The sequence below is a fragment of the Jaculus jaculus genome, chromosome 1 (assembly GCF_020740685.1).
Source record: "Jaculus jaculus isolate mJacJac1 chromosome 1, mJacJac1.mat.Y.cur, whole genome shotgun sequence".
Classification (NCBI taxonomy): domain Eukaryota; kingdom Metazoa; phylum Chordata; class Mammalia; order Rodentia; family Dipodidae; genus Jaculus; species Jaculus jaculus.
In genome coordinates this window covers 43,127,819-43,153,699 of record NC_059102.1, presented here as the reverse complement: position 1 = coordinate 43,153,699, position 25,881 = coordinate 43,127,819, and the positions used below count along the sequence as shown (strand labels likewise).

The window sequence follows — 25,881 nt, the reverse complement described above, 5'->3', positions numbered from 1 at the left end:
ATGGCGCACACCTTTAATCCCAGCACTCGGGAGGCAGAGGTAGGAGGATTGCCTTGAGTTTGAGGCCACCCTGAGACTCCACAGTGAATTCCAGGTCAGCCTGGGCTACAGTGAGACCCTACCTTGAAAAACAAACAAACAAACAAAAAACCTCAGCCCTGCTTTCTCATATTTTTTTCTGTATCATTAAGAATTGTCTCTGCCTCCTGAGTGCTTAGATTACAGATGTGCATCTCCACATCCAGCTCCAGCATCTATTATTTTTTTTTAATTTAATTTATTAGTTTTCTTTTCAGCAAACACAGGCAGTTTGGTACCATTGTTTAGGCTCATCCATGACCTACCCCCTCCCAATGGCCCCTCCTTGTTGATGTAAATGGGTCATGCATTGTGGAGTTAGCCCACAGTTACTGGTACGATAAATGTCTCTGCATATCATGACCCAACGTGTGACTCTGACATTCTTTCCGCCCCCTCTTCCGCAAAATTTCCCTGAGCCATGTTGGGTTCATTTTTGGTCTGCTTCAGTGCTGAGGTGTTGGGGGCCTCTGAGGCTCTGGCTCTCTGATTTGGTAGGAGTTGATTTTTCTCTGTGTTGGTCTCCTTCCTCTTTGTGCTGGTATCGGTTCATCAGGAAAACAGCACCCTTGCTTGTTTCGCCAATTTTCCTTAGTTTCAGTCGGGCCCCTTTTGAGGTATGTTGTGACAGCTCTCTCCTTAGGATCTGCATCTATCTGAAAAAGAGAAGCAGATTCTCCAATGGAGAGTAAGTTAGCACCTGGAAAATTGAGATAACACTTTAGAGTGAGACCCTACCTCAAAAAAAAAAAAAAAAATAGGTGGGGTACAAGAGGGCCTACACCTATTATTTTTTATTATTATTATTTTTTGGTTTTTCGAGGTAAGGTCTCACTCTAGCCCAGGCTGACTGGAATTCACTATGGAGTCTCAGAGTGCCTCGAACTCATGGCTATCTCCTATCTCTACCTCCCAAGTGCTGGGTTTAAAGGCGTGCGCCACCATACTTGGTTTAGCATCTATTATTTTTTTTTTCTTTTTAAATTTATTTTATTTGAGAGAGAGAATGGGTGCACTAAGGCCTTTAGCCACTGTAAACCAACTCCAGACACATGCACCACCTTGTGCATCTGGCTTACATGGGTCCTGGGGAATTAAACCTGGGCTCATTGGCTTCATAGGCAAATGCCTTAACCACTAAGCCATTTCTCCAGCCCTTTTTCTTTCTTCTTTATTTATTTTTTATTTTTTTAAAATTTTTATTAGCATTTTCCATGCTTATAAAAAAATCCCATGGTAATTCCCTCCCCCCCCACACTTTCCCATTTGAAATTCCATTTTCCATCATATTACCTCCCCATCTCAATCATTGTACTTACATATATACAATATCAACCTATTAAGTATCCTCCTCCCTTCCTTTCTCCACCCTTTATGTCTCCTTTTCAACTTACTGGCCTCTGCTACTAAGTATTTTCATTCTCACGCAGAAGCCCAGTCATCTGTAGCTAGGATCCACAATATGAGAGAGAACATGTGGCCCTTGGCATTCTGGGCCTGGGTTACCTCACTTAGTATAATCCTTCCCAGGTCCATCCATTTTTCTGCAAATTTCATAACTTCATTTTTCTTTACCGCTGAGTAGAACTCCATTGTATAAATGTGCCACATCTTCATTATCCACTCATCAGTTGAGGGACATCTAGGCTGGTTCCATTTCCCAGCTATTATAAATTGAGTAGCAATAAACATGGTTGAGCACGTACTTCTAAGGAAATGAGATGAGTCCTTCGGATATTGCCTAGGAGTGCTATAGCTGGGTCATATGGTAGATCAATCTTTAGCTGTTTTAGGAACCTCCACACTGCTTTCCACAATGGCTGGACCAGATTGCATTCCCACCAGCAGTGCAGAAGGGTTCCTCTTTTTCCACATCCCCGCCAACATTTATGATCATTTGTTTTCATGATGGTGGCCAATCTGACAGGAGTGAGGTGGAATCTCAATGTAGTTTTAATCTGCATTTCCCTGATGACTAGTTACGTAGAACATTTTTTTAGATGCTTATGTGCCATTCGTATTTCTTCCTTTGTTAGCATCTATTATTGATAAATCTTTTTTTTAAAGAAAGATTTTTATTTTATTTGTTTATTTATTTGAGAGCTACAGAGAAAGAGGCAGAGTGAGAGAGAATGGATGCACCAGGGCCTCCAGTCACTGCAAACGAACTCCAGATGGTACGAGCTCCCTTGTGCATCTGGCTTATGTGGATACTGGGGAATCTAAACTCAAACTGGGGTCCTTAGGCTTCACAGGCAAGTGCTTAACCGCTAAGCCATCTCTTCAGCCCCTATTATTGTTAAATCTTAAGTAATTAAACATCTGAAGTTTTGTTTAATGAGCCTATTACAATAGGATAGCACTTTTTGATAAAGTTATTAGTGAGAAGAAGTTTTGTTTTTAGAAAGTGAGGAAGAAGAAATTCATTCATGAGACAGGAAAAGCAACCATATCCACTGGTTTTAGTGAATGAAATGAAAACAACTTAGATGGTCAGTTTCCTTAATTCAAAAGCATGAAACTTAGAGAATTAAGATCAGGATTTAGAAAACATAGTTAACATTTATTGAAGAAGCCACTCCTATCAGCATAGATACAGACTCTTAGGAACTTGCCAGCGTTTTTCGTGAGACAGTCCTTGGGAACTGTAGCAGTATTTAGTTCTGTTTACACTCGTGACGATTGTATTGTACGAAAAGCATCTATGTTTGAGTGCCTGTTTTACACATTTCTGGCAGTTTGAAGTTGTACTGATTTATGTCTCATGTAGAGCTTTTATCTTAATTAATTCTGATTTCAATTTCTTTTGAATATATATTTTCAAGCCAATCAGCCTTTTGAAGATCAAGTGTTTTGAAATGCTTGAAATTAATGGGTAACTCTTTTAAACACAAAACAAAAAGCCTGATCCAAAACATCTTTACCTGAGTGGTTTGATTTCTCTGGCTTTAAAGAAGCAAGTCAACTAAGTAAAGTATTTTTTTAGGTTTTCTAGAACTTGAAGTGAGCACTAATTAAACAGCTGTAAACTTCAAATACGTCTCTCTATGTTTATAAATCTGATAACACCTGCATTACTACCTGTTTTGAGACTCAAAGCATCTATTGACGCTGACAGATGATTTTCATAATGAGAATGTTAGATAAGTATTGTCAGCAGGTATGTTTGTTATTCAGAGATTTGGCCCGTGCATTGCAAGAGATTCTTGCACAGTGGATAAAAGTCCTGGGTACATTTTCAGCTCTGCTTCTCTTTGCTGTGTAGACCCTTCATTTTATAATAGGCTTGTTGTGTACCTATAAGAACTTTTTTTTTTTTTTTGAGGTAGAGTCTCACTCTAGCTCAGGCTGACCTGGAATTCATTATATAATCTCAAGTAACCTCAAACCCACAAAGATCCTTCTACCTCTGCCTCCCAAGTGCTGGGATTAAAGGTGTGCGCCACCATGCCTGGCTAGAACTTAAACCTAAAGATATCAAGTCTGGGTAGAGAGTAGAATCTAGGGCTGAGGAGATGGCTCAGGAGGGAAAGCACTTGCCACACAATTCTTTTTTATTTATTTATTTTAATTTTTTATTGATAACTGCTATAATTGTAAACAGTAGCCCATGGTAATTCCCTCTGTCCCCTGACTTTCCTTTTTGAAACTCCACTCTCCATCATATCCCCTCCCCCTCTCAATCAGTCTCTCTTTTATTTTGATGTTATGATCTTTTCCTCCTATTATGATGGTCTTGTGTAGGTAGTGTCTGGCACTGTGAGGTCATGGATATCCAGGCCATTTTGCGTCTGGAGGAGCATGTTTTAAGGAGGCCTACTCTTCCTCTGGCTCTTACATTCTTTCTGCCACCTCTTCTGCAGTGGACCCTGAGCTATGGCAGGTATGATAGAGATATTGCAGTGCAGAGCACTCCTCTGTCACTTCTTCTCAGCACCATGGTGCCTTCTGAGTCATCCCAAGATCACTGCCATCTGAAAAGAGAAGGTTCTCTACCTAAAGGGAGAGTAGCATTAACATATGGGTGTGAACATTAAGAGAAGTGCTTTCTGGACAGTTTGTTGAGCATAGTATATACATTCAGCCATACACCAGCAGATGTTACACCCCTAGGGCTCATGACTACCCCTGTTGGAGGTTTTCAGTATCAGGGATGGATTCCCTCCCAGAGGGTAGTTGGTTTCCACCATAACAGAACACAACATAACCCTTGAGTACCTGAATTCAGTTCCTCATACTACACATAACAGCTGGAAGTTATGGTGACTTCTGTATAATCCTAGTGCCTCTGTGGTGAGGAGAGAGGTAGACACAGGAGCATTTCCAGATAGCTCAAACATGGAGTGATAAACAGGAAGATCTACTGCATCAAATGAGGTAGAAGGTGAGGACTGGCCTCCACACATGTGCTGTGGCAGTGGCATGCATTCATTCACAATCCCACATGAACACACATAAACACACATGCATTGAATTTTTAAAAAAATTAAAAGTATGTTTGCCTTTTTTTAAACGTTTCTTTTAAAATTTTTTATTTATTTGAGTGAGAGAGAGAAAGAGGCAGATAGAGAGTGAGCATGCTTTTAAGTTTTTTTTTTTTAAGGTAGGGTTTCACTCTGGCTCAGGCTAAGTTGAAATTCACAATGTAGTCTCAGGGTGGCCTTGACCTCAGGGCAATCCTCCTACCTCTGCCTCCCAAGTGCTGGGATTAAAGGTGTGTGCTACCACACCCAGCTAAAAGTACTTCTATTTGCAAGCAAAGAGAGACATTGAGAGAGAGAAAGAGAATGAGTGTGGGCATGCCAGGGCTTTTAGCTGCTGCAGGCGAGCTCCAGATGCATGCACCACTTTGTTCATCTAGCTTTATATGAGTACTGGGCTGTCAAATGCAGATTGTTAGGCTTTGCAAGCAAGTGTTTTAACCACTGAGCTATCTCTCCAGCTCTTAAAGCATTTCTTGTATTATTTATTTCAAGCAGAGAGTGAGAGTGAGTGAATGAGTGAGAGATTAGGTTCTCTAGGGCCTCTTGCCACTGCAAGTGAACTCCAGATGTGTGTACCACTTTGTGTACCTGGCTTTATGTGGGTATTGGGGAATTGAACCCAGGCCATCAAGCTTTGTAAGAAAGTGCCTTCAATCACTGAGCCATTTCTTTAGCTGTAATTATGTTTTCTTAATACTTCCTACGAGGACTATATAAAACTTTCAGCTCTAATAATTTAAATTGTTTGACTCATTAATTTCCCCTTTCAGTGTATTATCAGTTTAAAGATGTCTTTATTTATCCTAGTGGTTCTCAAGTATAATTCTGAGTGAATTGTTTTGAAGTCAAAGGAAAGTAATTTGTTACTAGTAGTTAAAGTAGCAATGTTTGAACTAGGCATAATGGAACATGCATGCCAATTTGGGAATCAGAGGTAGGAGGATTACTGAAAGCTTGAGGCTAATCTAGTGTACAAAAGGAGTTCCAGACAATGCAGGCTACCTAAACAAACAAACAAACAAAAATGAACAAAAAAGATAAAGTTTGTTAATTATTTACTACTTTAAAAAGTTCTGAATTACCTTTTAATGTCATTTCCACTTTTTTTCCTCTACTGGGGATAGGTAAAGTCAAAGATCTTTTTACCAAGAATTTATACAATTTGGCTAGAAATATGGCTCAATGAGTAAAGTGCTGGCCATGCAAGGATGAAGTCCTCAGTTCAGACCCCAGAACCCATGTAAATGCCAGCCGGTTATAGTGACGAATGTCTGTGATCTCAGAGCTGGGGAGGTGGAGACAGGGAAACCCTGGGGCTAACTGGCTAGGTAGTTCAGCAAATATGTGATTGAAAAACTGTGTATCAAAAAATAGAGTCAAGAACAATGAATAAGATACCTGACATTGGCCTCTGGCCTCTAAACACACACATGTTCCCACGCATAGGAACATGCATACATATATGTATGCACACCATACACACACACACACACAAATTTGCACAGGTGCTGGGTGTGGTAGGTCATGCATTCTTTTTCTTTTAATTTTTTTTTGTTCATTTATTTATTTATTTGAGAGTGACAGAGACAGAAAGAGGCAGAGAGAGAGAGAAAGGGTGCGCCAGGCCTCCAGCTACTGTAAATGAACTCCAGATGTGTGTGCCCCCTTGTGCATCTGGCTAACATGGGTTCTGGAGAATTGAGTCTCAAACCGGGGTCCTTAGGCTTCACAGGCAAGCACTTAGCCACTGAGCCATCTCTTCAGCCCAGTCATGCATTCTTATAATAACAGAGGCTGAGGAAGGAGAATCAAGCTAAACATGAGACCCTGCAAAAAACAGAAAAAAAATATATATATAAATATAAAAAATATATAAATATATATATAATATATATTAAATATATATAAATATAAAAATAATATAAATTCTCATCTGTGGGTAATATGTCATCATCATTCATATAAAGAAAAAAAATGTTCAAATGTTAAAATTTTAAGTCTCTTCCCTTTCCTATATCTTTCTTACAGGAGCTTAACCAGTTAATCAATCTTTGGGCAGAGAGATTCTTTGCTTTGGAGGAAAAGTGTGAAAACATCCGGAAACCACTTAATAAAGTTAAAGGAAGTACAGAACAGTAAGCTAATTTTAAATTCTGTTATTTATTTTTTTTTTATTAGTTTGGAATTATTTCAGAATAGAGAAAAATATTTCAAATAGTACATATAATTCTTATGATCCCAAGTAAATCTTTCACTTGTTGACACTTTATTACTATGTACCTTTTTTTTTTTTTTTAATCTCTAGTTAATTTTTTGTTTTTTCTTTTTGAGTCAGGGTCTCTTACTCTTGTCCAGGCTGGCCTTGAACTCATAGCAGTATTTCATCCTTTCGAGTGCAGGTTAAAGGCATGAGCCACCACACCTTGCTTTTCCCTCCTTCCCTCCATTTCTCCTTCCTTCCCTCCCTCTGTTCTTCCCTCTTTCCCGTTCCTCCTTTATTCCTTCCCTCCTTTCTTCCCTCCTTCCCTCCCTCTCTCTCTCTTTCTCCCTCTCTCTCTATTTTGTGAGCTCCTGTGATTCTCAGGTGTGTGCTCCTCTATGGGACTGGTGTTACAGATATGTGTGGCCATGTCCAGATGTTTATGTGGATCCTGGAGATAGAACTGGACAAATATCTTGCAGTCCCTCATGCTTGCACAGGAAGTGTGTGTTTTATGCACATAGGTGCACAGTAGAATATCAGGTGTCCTCTTCTGCTGATCTTCACCTTGTTTCCTAGAGAGTCTCTCATTGAACCTGGAATGCCTTCTTTTCCCCCAGCCAACCAGCCAGCCCTAGTGATTCTCCTTTCATCATCCCCTCAGAACCAGGTTACAGGCATGCCTGGCCACACCTGGCTTTTTACAAGGGTTCTGGGGATTGAACTCAAGTCTTTCGGTGGTATGACAATCTTTCCTGCTGAGCCATCTCCCTAGCCTGGTTTTTCTAGTTCTTGATAATTTGCAAAGTTTTACTTTTTTTTTTGAGGTAGGGTTTCACTCTAGCCCAGGTTAACCTGGAATTCATTATGTAGACTCAGGGTGGCCTCAAACTGAAAGCGATCCTCCTACCTCTGCCTCTCGAGTGCTAGGATTAAAGCCATGCACCATCACGCCTGGCCATCAGCTGTTACATTTATTTTCTTAATCATTTTTGTCTCATGTATTGACATTCTGTGTTGGATGTGTACCTATTGAGGATTGTTATGTCTGCCTTATTTTCACAAGGTATTTCTTTTTTATCCCTGATCATCTTTCCCATTCTGAAATCAGATTTATGGATAGCTGTGGTAGTGTGTGCCTATAATCTCAATACTCAAGAGATAGAGGCAGGAGAATCTTGATTTCTGGGCCAGCCTAGGCTATGAGGCTTTTCTTTTTATTTATTGGAGACCAGAGAGTATGGGCACACCATGACCTTTTGTCACTCCTGTGAACTCCAGATGCAGGCTCTGCTTAGTGCATCTGGCTTTATGTGAGCACTGGGGAATTGGACCCAGGTTGGCAGGCTTTGCAAGTGTCTTGAACCGCTAAGCTATGTCCCCAGCCCTGGTATGAGACTGTTTCTGTGCCCCACCTCCAGGCAGGGTCTCACTGTAGCCTATGCTAGCCTCATATTCACAGCCATCTTCCTACCAGTTGCTGAAACTAAAAGCATGCATCACCACACCTGGCTGTTGTTTTAAAGCAGGGGCCTTACTGTGTCTCACAGCCTGGCCTAAAACTCAGTCTTCCTGCTTCTGCCTCCCAAAGGCTGGAGTTACAAGGGTAGACTGCTACAGCAGCTTATCTTTCAACCTTATTGTTGATCTTACTCAGTGTACAGTGTTCTATTTTGAACTCTTGGTAGTAATGAATGAGACAAGTGTTTTCTCATTATTCATTCTCTGTTCATAGTGATATATTTTTACCCCTTCTGTATAGCTTTGGAGGGGACAATAGAGGAGGATTGAAGTGGGTAGGGAACCGTGATATTTTTAACTGAGATTATACAAATGAATCCTTCCAACATGTATTTCCTACCTCACTGTAGTGTGGTGCTGGGCTTCTGTCAGAATCAACCAGGAATCCAGTGATACTTATGTTCACTGGACATAACTGCCTTTGGCAGTTATTGTCATAGTCTAATCACTTTGACTACATCTTCTCACTAGGTTGTAGGTTCATTGGAGGGGATTTATGTTAACTGTCTAAGTTACCATTTAATTTCTTTTCCCTTTTTAATCATTTCACTTAATTTGTAGGTAAACTTTAGATTTTTTTGTTATTGTTGTATTTTTTTGTTTGTTTGTTTGTTTTTGTTTTTCAAGATAGAGTCTCACTCTAGCCCAGGCTGACCTGTAATTCACTATGTAGTCTTCAGGGTAGCCTCAACCTCACAGCATCCCTTCGAGTGCTGGGATTAAAGGTGTGTTCCATCATGCCCAGTTAGATTTTTTTTTTAAAATATTTTATTTCTTATTTATTTGAGAAAGAGAGAGAAAGAGGCAGATAGAGAGGGATAGAACAGGCGCACCAGGGCCTCTGGCCACTGCAAATGAACTCCAGATGCATGTGCTACCATGTGCATCCTGCTTAAGTGGGTACTGGGGAATCGAACCTGGGTCCTTATGCTTCAGAGGCAAGCACCTTAAGTGCTAAGCCCAAAACATTAGTGTTTAACTATCTATGCTTGTGAGATGTCTTTGAGTGCTGGTACAAAAAATCTAGAAAGAGGACTTCACCAAAGAATTTTTTTTTTTTTTAAAGGTAAGGACTTACTCTAGCCTGGGCTGACCTGGAACTCACTCTGTAGTCCCAGGCAGGGCTCAAACTCATGTCAATCTTCCTACCTCTGCCTCCTGAGTGCTGGGATTAAAGGTGTGTGCTACCACACCCAGCTTTCATCAATGAATTTTAAGAATATATTCTAACCACTTGGTGTGGTGGTGTACACCTTTAATCCCAGCACTCAGGAGACAGAGGTAGGAGGATTGCCATGAGTTAAAGGCCACACCGAGATGACATAGTGAATTCCAGGTTCAACCCGAGCTAGAGCGATATCCTACCTTGAAAAGCCAAAAAAAAAAAAAAAAGAATATATTTTAACTGAAATTAGTTTTATTTTTGTTAATATTTTTATTTATTTGCAAGTAGAGAGAGAATGGGCATGCCAGGGCCTGTTGCTATTATAAACAAACCCCAGATACTTGTGCCATTTTGTACATTTATTTTTATTTATTTGAGAGAAAGAGAGGCAGAGAGAGAGATTGAGAAAGAGAGAATGGGTGCACTAGGGCCTCTAGCCATTGCAAACAAACTCCAGACACATGTGCCACCTTGTGCATCTGGCTTACGTGGGTATTGGGATTTGAACCTGGGTCATTTGGCTTTGCAGGCAAGTGCCTTAACCACTAAGCCATCTATCTCTATAGTCCATTAAAATTTATTTTACTTTATTTTTATTTATTTGAGAAAATATTTTTATTTTTTTGCAAGCTGAGAGAAAGAGATAATGGCTATGCTTGAGCCTCTTGCCACTGTAAATGCACTCCAGATGCATGTGCCACTTTGCATCTTCCTTTATGGGGGTAGTAGGGAATTGAACCCAGGCCATCAGGCTTCCAAGCAGTGTGCCTTGCCCACTGGATCATCTCTCCAGCTTTTTTCTATATATTTTTAAACTGCATTTTTGCATGTGTGTGGTGTGGTGTGTATGCATATATGTATGTATGTGCCCTTGTAGCACCCCATATACTTGCCTGTGGTGGGGGTCTCTCACCTGCAGTGACCTGCAGTGGCTGGAGTAGAATATTGGCTTCATTACTCTCATGCCTAGTGTTGTTTTTGAGCTAGAGTCTCCCTCTTCCTCATTCTGGAACTTTCTGGGCTCAGAAGATTCTCAGGTCTTTGCTCCCTTTTGGGAATGGCATCTGGAGATTTGAACTCGCACTGTCAGACCCCCTTAGGCCCTCATGCATGTGCAGGAAGGACAGTCAACTGCTGAGCCATCTCTCCAGCCCTGTTGATCTTTTTTATTGACAATTTTCATATATGTACATACTGTATATCGATCATAATCCCCTCCTGTTGCCGCCTTCTGCTCTTCCATTCCTCCTTTAATGAACCATTTCTTTCTGAAACCCTCTTCTGTTTTAGTATCTTTTTCTTGCTCTCTTCCATTACCCATGATGAAATGTTGATGGGCCAGTACTGTACAGGTAAGACAGCCACCGTGAGGTCATGACTGCAGTGGCCACTATATGTCTGGAAGACAGTGTGCCACAGCACTACCTCGCCTCCCCCAATCCTCTGGCTCTTACATCCTTTCCACTCCCTCTTCTACAGTGTTTCCTGAGTGTTGTAGGACATGATAGAGATGTCGCATTTAGTATTGAGCAATCAACAGTTACTTATTCTCAGCTATAGTTGACTTTCTTTTAAAAAAATTATTTTTATTTATTCATATATGAGAGACAGAGACAGAAACAGAATGGGTACACCAGGGCCTCTAGCCACTGCAAGTGAACTTCATACATATGTGCCACCATATGCATCTGGCTGACATGGGTCGTAGGGAATTGAACCTGGGGCGTTAGGCTTTGTAGGCAAGCACCATTTATAATGTTAATGATCTATTTTATGTCATAGACAAGGAAAATTGCTTAATAACAATGGTGGGCTAGTTTAAGAACAAGAAGTGGTTGTAAGAGATTCTCTTGATTGAATAATACAAGAGGAATAAATCTAGGTAGGTTTCCTTTTAATAACCATATGAGTAAATATTGTAACTAGGGCTGGAGAAATGGTGCTTGCTTGAAAAGCCTGAAAGCCCAGGTTTGATTCCTTAGTACATAGAGCCAGATGCACAAAGTGGCAAGAGGCCCTGATGAGCCCATACTCACTCTCCCTGTCTACCCCCGCAGTACATTAAAAAAAGTTGAAAAATACTGTAACTAATATGTAGTAAAGCATCATATTGAGAGGAAAATGGGAAGGATCATTTGGTGGCAGATGTGATGTCATGTCAGTCAGCTGGAAAATATATAGGAAAAGCATCATGCTTAGCCATGAATAACAGGGACGATGGAGCTGCACCAGTGGTTTGCATCATGTCTGCCAAAAAAGAGCGGTAGGATCTTTTTTTAAAAAATATATTTATTTATTTATTAGAGAGAGAGAAAGAGGCAGAGACAGAGTAAGGAAGGGAGGGAGAGAGAAAATGGGCATGCCAGGGCATCCATCACTGAACGAACTCTAGCTGTATATATCACCTTGTGCATCTGGCTTACTTGGGTCCTGGGAATAGAACCTGGGTCCTTTGGCTTTGCAGGCAAACACCTTAACTGCTAAGCCATCTCTCCAGCCCTGTAGGATCTTGAGAAGGTATGCACTCTTTGGGTGTTAATTTCCCCTTTCAACAATGTTATTCTCTTTCTATAGGAAATCTATAGATATGATCAACAAAACAACTTTTCACAGTAAAAAAATTATTGCTGATTCTGATGCCTTATCTCAAGAACTCAAGCAGTTTAAGGAAGATGGCACAAGACTGATTGAAGAGTCTGTGAAACACTGCAATTCATTCACTGTCAACCTGGATGCTATAGTTCAAGAGACTGAGCAGAAGTGTGAGTCTCTGAACACAAGCACAGCTTGTTTTTCTGAACAGTGGGTATCTTGGTTAAATAAAAGGGAAGAGGAGCTTCAGAACTTAACAAAGGTAATAACTTTGTACCTGCAGCCTACTTTGAGGAAGAATTAGAAATTTTAGAAATTTAATTGTTCTTTTGTTTTGTGTGTGTGTCTATGTGTGTGTGTGTGTTTAAAGACAGGACTCACTGTAGCCCAGGCTGACCTGGAACTCATGCTGTAGTCCCAGGATGGCCTTAAACTCACAGCAGTCTTCCTACCTCGACCTCCCAAGTGCTGGGATTAAAGGCATGCAGTACCACGCCCGACTAAAAAGTAATGCTTTGAAAGTAATTCTAAATCAAGAACATTTAGCTGAGCATGGTGGCGCATGCCTTTAATCCCAGCACTAGGGAGGCAGAGGTAGGAGGATCACAGTGAGTTCGAGGCCAGCCTGAGACTACAGAGTGAATTCTAGGTCAGCCTGAGCTAGAGTGAGACTCTACCTTGAAAAAAGAAAGCATTTTGTTTTAAGATATTATGGATGGCTTAAGCTTATTTTTTCTTTTTTGGTATATGTGTATATGGGTATGATATGTATGCTCCATATATATATATGTGGAGGTCAGAGGAGGATGTCAGGTGACCTAATCTGTTGCTCTTCTGTCTTTGCTTGAGACAGGATCTCTTAACCTGGAGCACGTGTCATTTTTCTGTTAAATTTACTGACCAGAGAGCTCCAGTGATCCTCCTATCTTCCCCTGGCACCCACTGCTGGAGTGACAGGAGTGTGGCAGGCATACCCATTTCTTACATGGATTCTAGGAATTGAATTCAGGTCCTTATGCTTGAGCAGCAAGTGTGTTTACCCACTGAACCATCTCCCTAGCCCCTTGAGTACATTTTAGTGTAATAAGTAATATGTTCACACACACTTTATACTTTGGCATATGTCTTTTAGATCTCAGAGTTAATTTGGTATCTGTTCTGTATTGTCAACTTTTGTCTTGTTAATGACTTATTGATTGTTTCAGTGAAGGGTACCTTTCATTTATGTTTACCTTTCTTCAGGCACTTTCAAAGTGCTGTAAGTATTTAGATATTGTCCTGACATCTTATGTGGGTTCTCAGGATCAGTTAAGTCTTGGGCTGGAGAGATGGCTCAGCGGTTAAGGTGCTTGCCTGAAGACCCTAATGACCTGAGTTTGATTCCCCAGTACTCATGTGGAGCCAGATACACAAGGTAGCACATGTGTCTGCAGTCCATTTGCAGTGGCTGGAGGTCCTGGTGTGCCCATTCTGTCTTTGAGGCCACCCTGAGACTACAGAGTAGATTCTAGGTCAACCTGGGCTATAGCCAGACCCTACCTCGGGGAAAAAAGGCTTAGCTTTTAAGATATATGCTGAAATGAATGGATTAAGTGATTCATAATAATCCTGAGTATGAGGAGTAAATGGCTCATCTTATTTAATTTCTACCTGGTGTGTTGAGGTAGACAGTAAATTTCTCTTTATTCTTGTATGTGATTGATTGATTGTGGTTTTTCAAGGTAGGGTCTCGCTTTAGTCTAGGCTGACCTGGAATTCACTATATAGACTCAAGGTGACCTCGAACTCAGAGTGATCCTCCTACCTCTCCTCCACAGTGCTGGGATTAAAGGCATGTGCCATTACACCTGTTATATGTGTTTAAAAAACTTATAGAATAAGGGAAAATGAAGTATTGAGTAACAAATTTGACAATTTTAATTTTAGTAATGAAAGGTTATTTGTATCATTTACAGGCTGTAAATCGATGTTGTGAGGCTTCATGTTCAGAGATCACTGAAAAATTAAGTGGACACAAAGCAGCTAATGAAGACCAGCATAATAAGTTCATTAGCCATATAACTACTGATGAAGAAAAGCTGGTAGCACAAAGTCTAGAACTTAATGAAACTGTAACAGCTTGTTTGACTAAGCTTAATTGCTTTCTGCAACAGGATCTGAAAGTAGATATACCAACAGGTACTTTAAAACAGAAATAGAATTGTTTGTTTATGTTATTTATTTATTTATTTTTGGTTTTCCGAGGTAGCGTCTCACTCTAGCCCAGGCTGACCTAATTCATTACGTAGTCTCAGGGTGGCCTCAAACTCATGATGATCATCCTGTCTCTGCCTCCCGAGTGCTGCGATTAAAGGGATATGCCACCACGCCTGACAAATTGCTTAATTGTTTTTAACTTGAATTCAGCTATATGCAGTCCTAGATGTTCTTTAAAACTGGGTGTACTTATTGATGATATGACTATACCATCTCACTGTAATAAATTTAAATGTGGTAAATTCAGACCCCAGAGTAGGGCTGGGGAAATGACTTAGCGGTTAAGGCATATGCCTGCGAAGCTTAAGGACCCAGGTTTGATTTACAGGTCCCACGTAAGCTAGATGCACAAGGTGGCACATGTGTCTGGAGTTCATTTGCAGTGGCTGGAGGCCCTGGTGCACCCATTCTCACTCTCTATATCTCTCTCTGTGTCTCAAATAAATAAATAAATTAGATAGTAAAAAGAAAACAAAGTAGTTTTAATCAGGTGGTAGGTTTTTTTCATATAAGTGATTTACTCTTAGAAATTTATGAACAAGCCAGACATGGTGGCACACACCTTTAATCCCATGTACTTGGGAGGCAGAGGTAGGAGAATTGCTGTGAGTTTGAGGCTACCGTGAGACTACATAATGAATTCTAGGTCAGCCTGGGCTAGAGTGAGACCCTACCTCAAAAAACAAATTTTTTTTTTAAAGTCACGTTGGTATATCTTTGGTGCATCCTCTGTAATGGAAAGTTTCCATATATGGTCAGGTCTATTAAAGATGACTTGCCACGTTAGAAAATATTACTTGCAAGCCGGGCGTGGTGGTGGCGCATGCCTTTAATCCCAGCATTCGGGAGGCAGAGATAGGATTGCCGAGAGTTTGAGGCCACCCTGAGAATACAGAGTGAATTCCAGGTCAGCCTGAGCTAGAGTGAGACCCTACCTTAGAAAACCAAAAAAAGAAAGAAAGAAAAGAAAATATTACTTGCTTTAAGCAGTATGGGTATGCCAGGTAGCAGGACTGATTCTGACTTACAACTCATGTTTTTGGAAGACAGAATTCACTGGGAAGTGCATTTTTGCATGTTTTTAAAATTTTTATTTATATTTCACACTTGAATTTCTCCCACATTTTAAATGCCTGTTAAAGGTACAACGCCACAGAGGAAAACTTACTCATACCCATCAACACTGGTAAGGACTGAACCACGAGAACAGCTCCTTAATCAGCTGGAAAAGAAACAGCCCACGCTGCTAATGATGCTAAGCTGTTCAGAAAACATCAAAGAAGAGACCAGTGAGGTAAAACTTACATATCATGTCTGTAGAGCTCTCCGTGAACTCCAGATGTGGTAGATTCTGTGAGAAGAATATTACACTTCTTCTCTCAGTCCTGCTCTGCCTCCTGTGACAGTGGCCTGTCTCTTAAGCCCTTGTTTTAATATTGTAAGTTTTTAAATCATGAGATTACTAGGTAATAATAGTAGCTAGTATTTAAATTGTGATTATATGCCAGACTCTTCTAAGGTCTTTCCATGTATGGTAACTTATTTCTTTCAATATCCCTATTTAGGTACTAGTACTATACCTGTCATGTAAGTGAGGGAACTCAGAATTATTTTGTCTCAAGTCACAAACATGATTGGCAATTAGAACCTTTGACAATCAAGCGTATAATTTGTGTTCTATAGTTAATAGCAGTTATAGAAAAGTTAGGGAATTTGGGCTGGAGAGATAGATGGCTCAGCAGTTAAGGCACTTGCCTACAAAGCCTAATGACCTGGGTTCGATTCCCCAATACTCACATAAAGCTAGATGCACATGCATCTGGAGTTTGTTGGCGGTAGCTGGAGGCCCTAGTGTACCCATTCTCTCTCTCTCTCCCCTCTCCTTTCTACTTGCAAATAAATAAATGAATGAATATATTTTTAAAAAAGAAAAGTTAGAAAATAAAAAGTAAGCTCATTATCTGAGGTTACTACTTTTAACATTTTAGAATAGGAACTGTAACTATAAAAATACAGTAGGAATTTTTTTTATCTTGAAGGTTAGGTTTTATATGATACATATCACATCATACCTTTACTTTGGATCTCACTAGGTAGACCAGGCTGTCCTCCAACTTGCAGAAGTCCTTCCTCTGCTATTGAGTGCTGGCAGCACATGCTACACATCCTGTTCTTGGTGATGATTTTGTACCCTTGTACTTAATCACTTATCCATCTTCTTATTTTAGGACATCAATGAAGAAAAGCCAGTTCTGCCGCAAGATATTGAAGAACCTTTAAGTCAAGAGCCATCTGTACAGACCAGCGTGGATTGCTCTTCAAGTGGCGGGGTTCCATTTTTCCAGGTACCTGATTATATTTTACCTAACCCTTCCATGTCTGCCAAATGTCAGACACATAGTATTTGGTACAAATGCAGTATTTTAACCTAGATAGGTATGATGGTGCCTGCCTTTAATCCCAGTACTTGTGGATGGCAGGATCAGAAGTTCAAAGTTAACTTAGGCTACAGTGAGACCTTGTTTCTTAAAAATAAACACCAGTATCCCCCCCCACCCGCCAACTCCAGTGGTATAGAACAAAATATTTTCAGTTATACCTTTGGGAAAGCTTACCAACTTATTTAAATTGTTCTACATAGTCTGATTGATAAAGGGGTCTTTTATAGAATACGTAAAGGTGAAATTATATCTTTGGCTGATAATCTTTATTGTCTTTGTCCCCTTTCTGCTAGACTAGCTAGAGAGAGCAGTTATTTCTCTCCCTTTTCCCTTTATCCTAGAATTCCTGGAACTGTCTCTGCTCATCAAATGCTGAAGGCTAAGGGATTCAAAAGACTGAAAACCTTTTAGGTCGTACAAGTGGTGTTTCCTGCCTCAGGCTCTCTTGCTAATTATTCTGTTTCCTATGTTCCTTGTATCTCCGACCTTGTACACTTGAATCCTGTGACCTTTCTGCCTCCTGTTGTTATTTTAAAAATAGTTATTTGAGAGAGAGAGGGAGAGAGGGAGAGAATGGGCATGCCAGGGCCTCCTGCCATAGCAAGCGAACTCCAGACACATGTGCCACTTTGTGCATTGGGCTTTATGTGGGTACTGGGAAATCGAACCTTGACTGTCAGGCTTTGCAAGCAAGTGCCTTTAACTGCTGAGCCAGCTCTCCAGCTCTAACCCTTTGTCCTTTTGAAACTTGGTCTCTCGGTAAACAGGCCGACCCTGCAGCAGTTCTGCCTTAGTCTCCCAAGTGCTGTATTAACAGGTGTAAACCACCATGCCCATGTGGCACTGTTGCCAGCATGATACTAAAAGCTGTCTAGCAGTTTTCCCTGTAGTTTGAAGACATGAGGCTAGACAAAATAAGAACTTCCTTACGTAGGGCGTCATTTTCTGCATTGTACAGTTAAAGTGCTGCTTTCTGTATGTATATGTTGGATCTGATTTTAATAGCTATTTTTTTTAAGGTCTAAAAATTCTTTCTTCATCCCTGATTTAAACTGTCAAGTATCTGCGTAGATTCCTTTAAATCCCATTCTGTCTACCTTAGGGCAGTTTCATTCCAAAATTCTTCTGCTTTATATGTACTTAAAGGTGCTGGGGGGTCAAATCCAGGGACAGAGACATGCCAGGCAAGCACTGTACCACTGAGCCACCCTTAGCGCTGTTCTTCACTATTAAAGGACTGTAAGCGCATTTCTCTTGGATTTTTATCCTTCTCTTCTCATAAATTTATGAAAAGAGGGAAAGAGGAGAACTAGTAGACTACTTAATCTGATCAGATGCTTGTTTGGTGTTTTTTGTTTTTTCAAAGTAGGGTCTCACTGTCTCACTCTAGCTCAGGCTGTCCTGGAACTCACTATGTAATCTCAAGGTGGTCTCGAACTCTGACATTCTTCTACCTCTGCCTCCTGAGTGCTGGGATTAAAGGTGTGTACCTCCACACCCAGCTCTGTTTTGGTGGTTTTGAGGAGGGTTTTTTTTTTTTTGGTTTTTCGAGGTAGGGTCTCACTGTAGCCCAGGCTCACCTGGAATTCACTATGTAGTCTCAGGGTGGCCTTGAACTTACGGTGATCCTCCTACCTCTGCCTCCCAAGTGCTGGGATTAAAGGCGTGCGCCACCACGCCCGGCTCTTTGAGGAGGTTTTTAGCCTAGGCTAGCATTTATTTTTACTAGTTTTTAAAATTTTTATTTATTTATTTGAGAGAGGGGGATATAGGCAGATGGAAAAAGAGAGGGAGAGAGAAAAGAGAGAGAATGGGAGCACCAGGGCATCTAGCCACTGCAAATGAATTCCATAAAATATATGCCACCTTGTGAGGCTTATGTGGATCCTTTGGTTTTGCAAGCCTTAATCACTAAGCCATTTTTCCAGCCCCTGTTTTTTTCTTTTGAGGCAGGGTCGCAGTCTAGCCCAAGCAGACCTGCAATTCACTCTGTGGTCTCAGGCTGGTCTTGAATTCACAGTGATCATCCTACCTCAGCCTCTTGAGTGCTGGTATTAAAGGTGTGAGTCGACATGCCTGGCAGAGAGAGAAAATGTGCACGCCAGGGCCTCTAGCCACTGTAAACAAACTCCAGATGTGTGTGCCAGTTTGGGCATCTGGCTTTACGTGGGTACTGGGGAATCAAACTCCAGTTGTCAGGCTTTGCAGATAAGTGTCTTAACCACTGAGCTTTCTCTCCAGCCCTGTTTATTTTAGAGAGAAGTGGTGTGTCAAAGCCTCTTACTCCTGCAAACAAACTCCAAATGCATGTGTCAGTTTATGCATCTGGCTTTATGTGGGTACTGGGGAATTGAACCAAGGCCATCAGGCTTTGCAAGCAAGCACCTTTAACCATTGAGCCATCTCTCCAGACCCAGAAATTCTTTTATTGTTACTCTTTTTATTGCTTTTTGTTTCTGAGTTGTGGGTGGTCCTTGCTATGTTGCCTGGGCTGTACATGTATATACACACATATGTATGTATGTGGGATTACACTTGCATGTGTCACCATACCTGGCTGCCTTTCATTATTTGTGCCACTTTACATGCTAGGGTTAGTGAGTGTAAGGAATTTCCGTAGTATTGGAAAAGATTTGAGATGGTGTTTTAGGTTTTTAGCTGAAATCCAGAAATGATTTCTTCCCTGATAGCAGCCTAATGTAGGAACTTTGATTGGTCTAAAACTAAGGTAGTATAGGGGATTTTCTTGTTCAAAAAGAATTTTTTTTCTGCTCATTTCTTTTCCCATGCTGGGGGTAGAATTTAGAGCCTTGCATATGTATGTAATTGAACTAATTCCCCACTAACATCTAAAAACAGTTGGCTTATGATTTGTCGTAGCATTCATGATTGTGTATACAGAGAATATTACATTTCTTTATGAGTAAGTAGGAAGATTAACGACATAACTCCCAAATAGGAAATGTGAAACATTTTAAATAGAAGATAACAAAACTGTCTTAAAGTAGCCCATGTCAGCATTTCTTCTTCAAATAGAGAAACTTTTTGTTTGCTTTTTGTTTTTGGAGGCAGTATCTCACTTCATAGGATGACCTGGAACTCACTTTCTATCCCAGGTTGGCCTTGCACTCATGGCAATCCTCTCTCAGCCTTCTGAGTGCTGGGATTAAAGGTGTGTACCACCACACCAGTCAGAATTGGCTTTTATGTGTGGTGACAGATCTTTGTTTTCCCTAAGCAGGATTTCTCCACAATAGTACCATTGACATTTTAACTGCATGGTTCCTGTTGGTTGACCCTGTCCATGAGGAGCTCACTAGAAGCCAGGAACACTCCCTATTATCCCAACTCAGAATGCCTTGTGTCGTTGCCACATGTCCACTGGGGGGCAGAATTACTCCCTGGTTGGAACCATTGTCTTCAGTAGAAAGTGGAATTATATCTGAGGAAAATAACACAAAACTAATATTTTCTATTCTTTCCATTACTGGTACATTAAAGAAGCTATACTTAGCCAGGCATGGTGGCACACACCTTTAATCTCAGCACTCTGGAGGCAGAGGTAGGAGGATCACCATGAGACCACATAGTGAATTTCAGGTCAGCCTGAGCTAGAGTGAGACCCTATCTTTTATGCAGTTTTCCATTTTTGAACCCTAATGTGTATCAAATGTTACATTATATTGACTTACTTTCTCCCCTTCAATCCACAGCATAAAAAAACACATGGGAAGGACAAAGAAAACAGAGGCACTAACCCACTGGAGAGGTCGAAAGTGGAAGAAGTCTCAGAACATGCTGTTATAAAGAGCAGATTGCCACTACGAGCCCAGATAAACATTTAGTCAAATTGAGGGGCATGATAATTTAAGAAAAAAAAAAAAAAACTAAAACCTGAAACCCCAGAATTTGAGTCTGTGTACAGATTAAAACGGATTAGAGTATATCAAGGCAGAGTAGTAAATGTTGTTGAATTTAATGTCTTTTTTTTTTTTATCATCCCTATAGTTTGGTATGTAGTAAGTTGGGTCCCACTTGCATTGAATAAATGTTTCTAGTTTTTTCATGTAATGTAGCCCTTTTATAACAAATGAAAAATATTTTTCCTGTATATTACTACGGACTGAATGTATGGAAGCTGCATTGTTGTAGGCTTGGACTTAGGTGACCCTTGTCAGCACTTGGCCTTGAAAGGACTACCACATTTATTCTCTGCTATGACATAGGTAAGTCTATATTTTCTTGCCTTTTCCTAGATTTTTCTGTTTTGCCCTCTCACCTCACCTTCTGACCTATTTGCTACCAAACCATTTGTAGAGCTACAAAAGGATTTCTTATTATGAGAAAGGAGGATTTCACCTGGAAATCTTAAGCATGTTTCAGTGGTTATGTCTATAATCATTGTCAATAATAAGCATAACCCTGGAAGTACCCTCCTAAAAAATTTTTATTTATTAGCTATGAAAGCATTTTCTTTCTTTATGATGCCTAACACATTAGTTTCCACAGAGCTAACCCAAAGCCAGCTTCCCTGGGATATAGACTGCTGTTAGAGGAGACCTGCCTGGAACTCTGACCATCGTTTTGTGGCCCTATTTTAAGGCCTAGATCTTTTGGAGAAGGCAAGATTTTTTTTTATAACTACTAATTATGGCCATAACATATATTCTTTATCAGATAAAACTTTTTATTGTTCTTTGTATATAATAAAATGTGTATGTACATATTTTTTGCTGTTAAATTTTTAGCCCTTAGAAGGGCCCCGACATTTTCAATGTGACAGCTGTATTTGAGATGCTTCAACATGAACAAGAATACCTAGAAGGAATATATGCAAAGAATAAATGTGTACACATAAAATTTAGTGTATGAATTTTAGAGTGACTTGAGTTTATTTTTTCTCTTGGGTAAGTGTGAGTAAGTATGCCACAGCATCTATGTGGAACTACATGTGTGGTCCTTGCCTTCCACCTTGTTGGAGCAAGGTCTCTGTTGCTTAGCTGGCCCGTGAACTCCTGAGTTCTCATCTTTGTCTCCCATCTTGCCTTAGGTGCACTAGAATTACAGATGTGTGACCACATCTGGCTTTTCCATGGGTGCTAGGGTCTGAACTGTTATTCATGCTTGTGTGACAAGAATTTTGTCTGCTGAGTCATCTCCCCAGCCTCTAGTTTCTTTCTTTCTTTTTTAGGCAGCTTCTTGGAACTGAGGTGATGGTTTGGTGGGGAGGAAACTCTAGCACATGTAAAAAGCCAGGTGTGACCACACATACTTGTCACCCCAGGCTGAGGGCTGGAGACATGATCTCCAGGACTTTGTGATCAGCCAGTCGAACCAAAAACAGCAAGCTTCAGGTCTGGTGGAAGGAAGACACTGTCTTAGGGAAATAGGTGGAAGAGTGACGGAAGAGGAGCACCCAGCATCCACCTCTGCTCTCCCACGTGTGGGCATGGGATGCACACACCATACACACCATTCATACTATGTACACACACTTTGTTTTTGAATTTCTTTTTTTTAAACTTTTTGTTTTTTATTTATTTGAGAGCATCAGACAGAGAGAAAGAGGCAGATAGATAGATAGAGAATGGGCACGCCAGGGCCTCTAGCCACTGTAAAGAACCTACAGACGCGTGCGCCCTTGTGCATCTGGCTAACGTGGGTCCTGGGGAATCGAGCCTCAAACCGGGGTCCTTAGGCCTGACAGGCAAGCACTTAACCGCTAATCCATCTCTCCAGCCCTTGAATTTCAATTTTAAAAAGACAGGGCAACCTGCTTGGGACCCCTCCTGGCTTGTTAGCTGTTCTATTTTTCCTTTACTGTGTGTGTGTGTGTGTGTGTGTGTGTGTGTGTTGTTGTTGTTATTGTGTGCTTGTTTGTATTTGTCTTTGTAGTCTAAAGTTGGCCTAGAACACATGTCACAATGATCGACAATCCTACCTCTCTTTCCTGAGTCCTGGCATGTACCACTACACCTGCCTGGCTGTTTCTGCTTTACTTTTGCTTTCTGTTTTGCTAACAAACTTTTGTGTAAAAATGAGGAGGAAAGTTGGGTGTGGTAATACATATATTTCAGCCCAGTACTCAGGAGGCTGAGGTAAGATGATTTCCTTGAGTTTAAGTCCAGCCTGTGCTAGAGTGAGGCTCTAACTTAAGGGGAAAAAAAACAAACGAGAGAAAAAAGAAACAGTATATAGTCCAGGGTAGCCTGGGGCTCATGACAGTCCTGCTTAGCCTGCTAGAGGTTGAGATTACAGGTATGTGCTACCATATCCAGTGTGAGAGATTTGACGTTGATAGCTAAGTAAAACTAAATCTTTTTAAAATATAATTTTATTTATTTATTTGAGAGAGGGAGAGATAGGGAAAAAGAGAGAGAGAAAGAGAATGGGTGTGCCAGGTCCTCTAGCCACTGCAAACAAACTCCATATGCATGCACCCCCTTGTGCATCTGGCTTATGTGGGTCCTGGATAGTCGAACTGGGATCCTTTGGCTTTTGTAGACACATGCCTTAACCACTAAGCCATCTCTGTAGCCCCTAAAACTTAATCTTATTGGGAAGTATGCTATTTGAAGAAACTAAATTTGCTTATTAAAAATAGTCATTAAGAATAACAGATAAGATTAGCCAGGCATGGTGACACATGCCTTTAAGCCCAGCACTCTGGAGGCAGAGGTAGAAGGATCGCCATGAGTTCAAGGCCACCCTGAGACTACATAGTGAATTCGAGGTCAGCCTGGACTAGAGTGAGACCCTACCTCAAAAAACCAAAAAATAAAATAAAATAAAATAATAGCAGATAAGGGCTGGAGAGATGGCTTAGCGCTTAAGGCACTTGCTTGCAAAGCCAAAGGACCCTGGTTTGATTCTCCAGGACCCTTGTAAGCCAGATGCATAAGGTGGCACATGCATCTAGAGTTCGTTTGCAGTGGCTGGAGACCCCGGCATGCCCATTCTCTTTCTGTCTGCCTCTTTCTCATTTTCTCAAATAAATAAATATGTTTAAAAAAATAACATAATAGGACTGGAGAGATTGCTCCACAGGTAAAGATACCTGCAAAACCTGCCAGCCCAGGTTTGATTCCTCAGCACCCTTATAAAGCCAGTTGTAAAATGTACAAGCCCCTGGTATTCATTTACAGTGGCAAGAGACCCTGACACATCTATACACACACACATGCGTAACATATGCAAATAAAAAGATTTTATTTTTTTGCAAGCAGAAAGATAGAGTATGGGTGCACCAGAGCCTCTAGCTGCTGTAAACAAACCCCAGAAGCATGTGCCACTTTGTGCATCTGGCTTACATGGGTACTGGGGAATCAAACCCATGTTGTTAGATTTTATAGGCAAGCACCTTACCTGCTGAGCATTTTTTCCAGCCCTGCAAATAAGAATATTTTTTAAAATAATTGGCAAATTTCTCTGCAAACGATTGTCAGCATAAACTACTTTCTATAATAAGTAAATTTGGTTTCTTCATTAACTTACCCATAATTTCTTACTTGGCTATGATATTTATAAAATTAAGCAAGCTGTATTGGCTCCTAGAATAAACTATCTACATACCATCAATGAAAATAAGCCCTGGTGGTCATGGAAGGCTTTCAGGCTACTCCAAGGGGCTATCCCTTCAATATATGAGAGGGGGAAAAAAAAAACAAAACACAAAGAATCTGAAATACAGCTTCATGTCATCTTATTCCTTGACTGATTTACAGTTCTCGGAATGCTAATGCAATTGCCTGACAAAAATAAAAATTCCAGAAAATATTCAGAGTCACTGTTGCAGTCAACCCCTTGTTGCTGCATCAAACATCCAGCCAGAAGGAGCTTATGGTTGGAAGGGGTTTCTTTCAACTTACAACATCCAGGGGAAACGCTGTCAATGGTGGATGAAGTTGGCTTCCGTAGATGCGAAGAGAGAGAAACAACTGCATCAAGCAAGCGCCACCTCAGCAAGCATGACCTGCAGAGCTCAATCAAGCCACTCTGAACATGCCCAATAGAAGCTCTACTCAGACCCGCCCCCAAATACACCTTTCGGCTGGACTCAAACAACATAAGTCACAAATGAGCTCTTACAAATTTTCATGTGCAGTGTCACTCAGAGACTAAAACAATACACAAGAGTGGCACTAGCAAAAACGGCAGAGTAGTAGGGCATGGTGACACATGCCCATCATTTCTGCAGCTGGAGGCTGAGGTAGGAGAAGCATGAACTCAGTGCTATAAGGACTTGTTCTTCCACACAGACATTGAAGAATCAAGCAGAAATACTTGGAACTTCATCTAAACCAGAAATAGTGAAAGGTTTATCGCCAAGAAGCATGTGCTGAATTAGGAAAACAACATCCCCATAGCTAATTTTGTAGCATTCGAGTTGACCTTTTCCCATTCTCTCCTCGTCTTGAAGGGTCTACAGTGGTCTTGAAGATGGCAGCCCCCTTCTCAGTATGGGGTTCTGGTGTTTCATATTGAACAGAATGTTTCATTCTGCAAAGAACCTTGTTCTAGCCTTTCTGGCACAACTGACAGATAAACACAAGGAATTTTGTTTTGTTTCATTAACTCAGAGTAGAAAAGAGTTTTCTTTGTTTTGTTTTTTGTTTTAATACAAAGATAATGAACATCACACTGCTGTTAGAACAAACAGAACGGAAATGAAGAAGTGTGTTTTTGCTGAGAGAAGTGGTGGCAGGCTTTCTGGGGTGGGGGAATCTGATTATCCAAAATAATCTCAAGGGGACTTCGGGTTAAGATGGCAGCTTAGGAACCACACCAAAGCAGCCTAGGGGAGAAAAAGCCAGAGAATACCCAGCAAAATACACACTTTTACTAAAAAGTGAGGTGTATAAGAAATTAAAATGGCAGCAGAAAAGTAGGTGAGATCCAGAGCCCACACAGTCCTAAGTGGCTCTAGCAATGGCAGCTTCGGCTCTGGCAGCGGGGGATCTAGCAGCAGCAGTCGCAGCTTCAGCAGCAGCAGCTCCAGCAGTGGTGGTGCCAGGTCTGTGGGGCCCCAGCTGCCAGGCTCGTCTTGCCCCACAGGAAAAGCCAGTGCCCACCTCCAGAAAACAGCAGCAGTCCAGCCAGCCTACTTGAACCCACAGGGCACCAAAGAGGGATGCAAGCAGAGTG

General features: G+C 40.9%; 1 protein-coding gene across 1 annotated transcript in view; it reads left to right on the top strand.

Annotated features, from left to right (window-relative positions):
- Kif11 (kinesin family member 11) overlaps positions 1–20,669 on the top strand; it is a 64,350-nt gene extending 43,681 nt beyond the window's left edge. Inside the window, exons 17-22 of the mRNA XM_045134159.1 lie at positions 6,591–6,697; positions 12,023–12,302; positions 13,996–14,218; positions 15,439–15,590; positions 16,525–16,641; positions 20,451–20,669. Of these exons, the coding sequence (XP_044990094.1) occupies positions 6,591–6,697; positions 12,023–12,302; positions 13,996–14,218; positions 15,439–15,590; positions 16,525–16,641; positions 20,451–20,582 (1,011 nt within the window). The 3' untranslated portion in view covers positions 20,583–20,669. The remainder of the gene's footprint in view (positions 1–6,590; positions 6,698–12,022; positions 12,303–13,995; positions 14,219–15,438; positions 15,591–16,524; positions 16,642–20,450) is intronic.
- Positions 20,670–25,881: the final 5,212 nt, after the last annotated feature.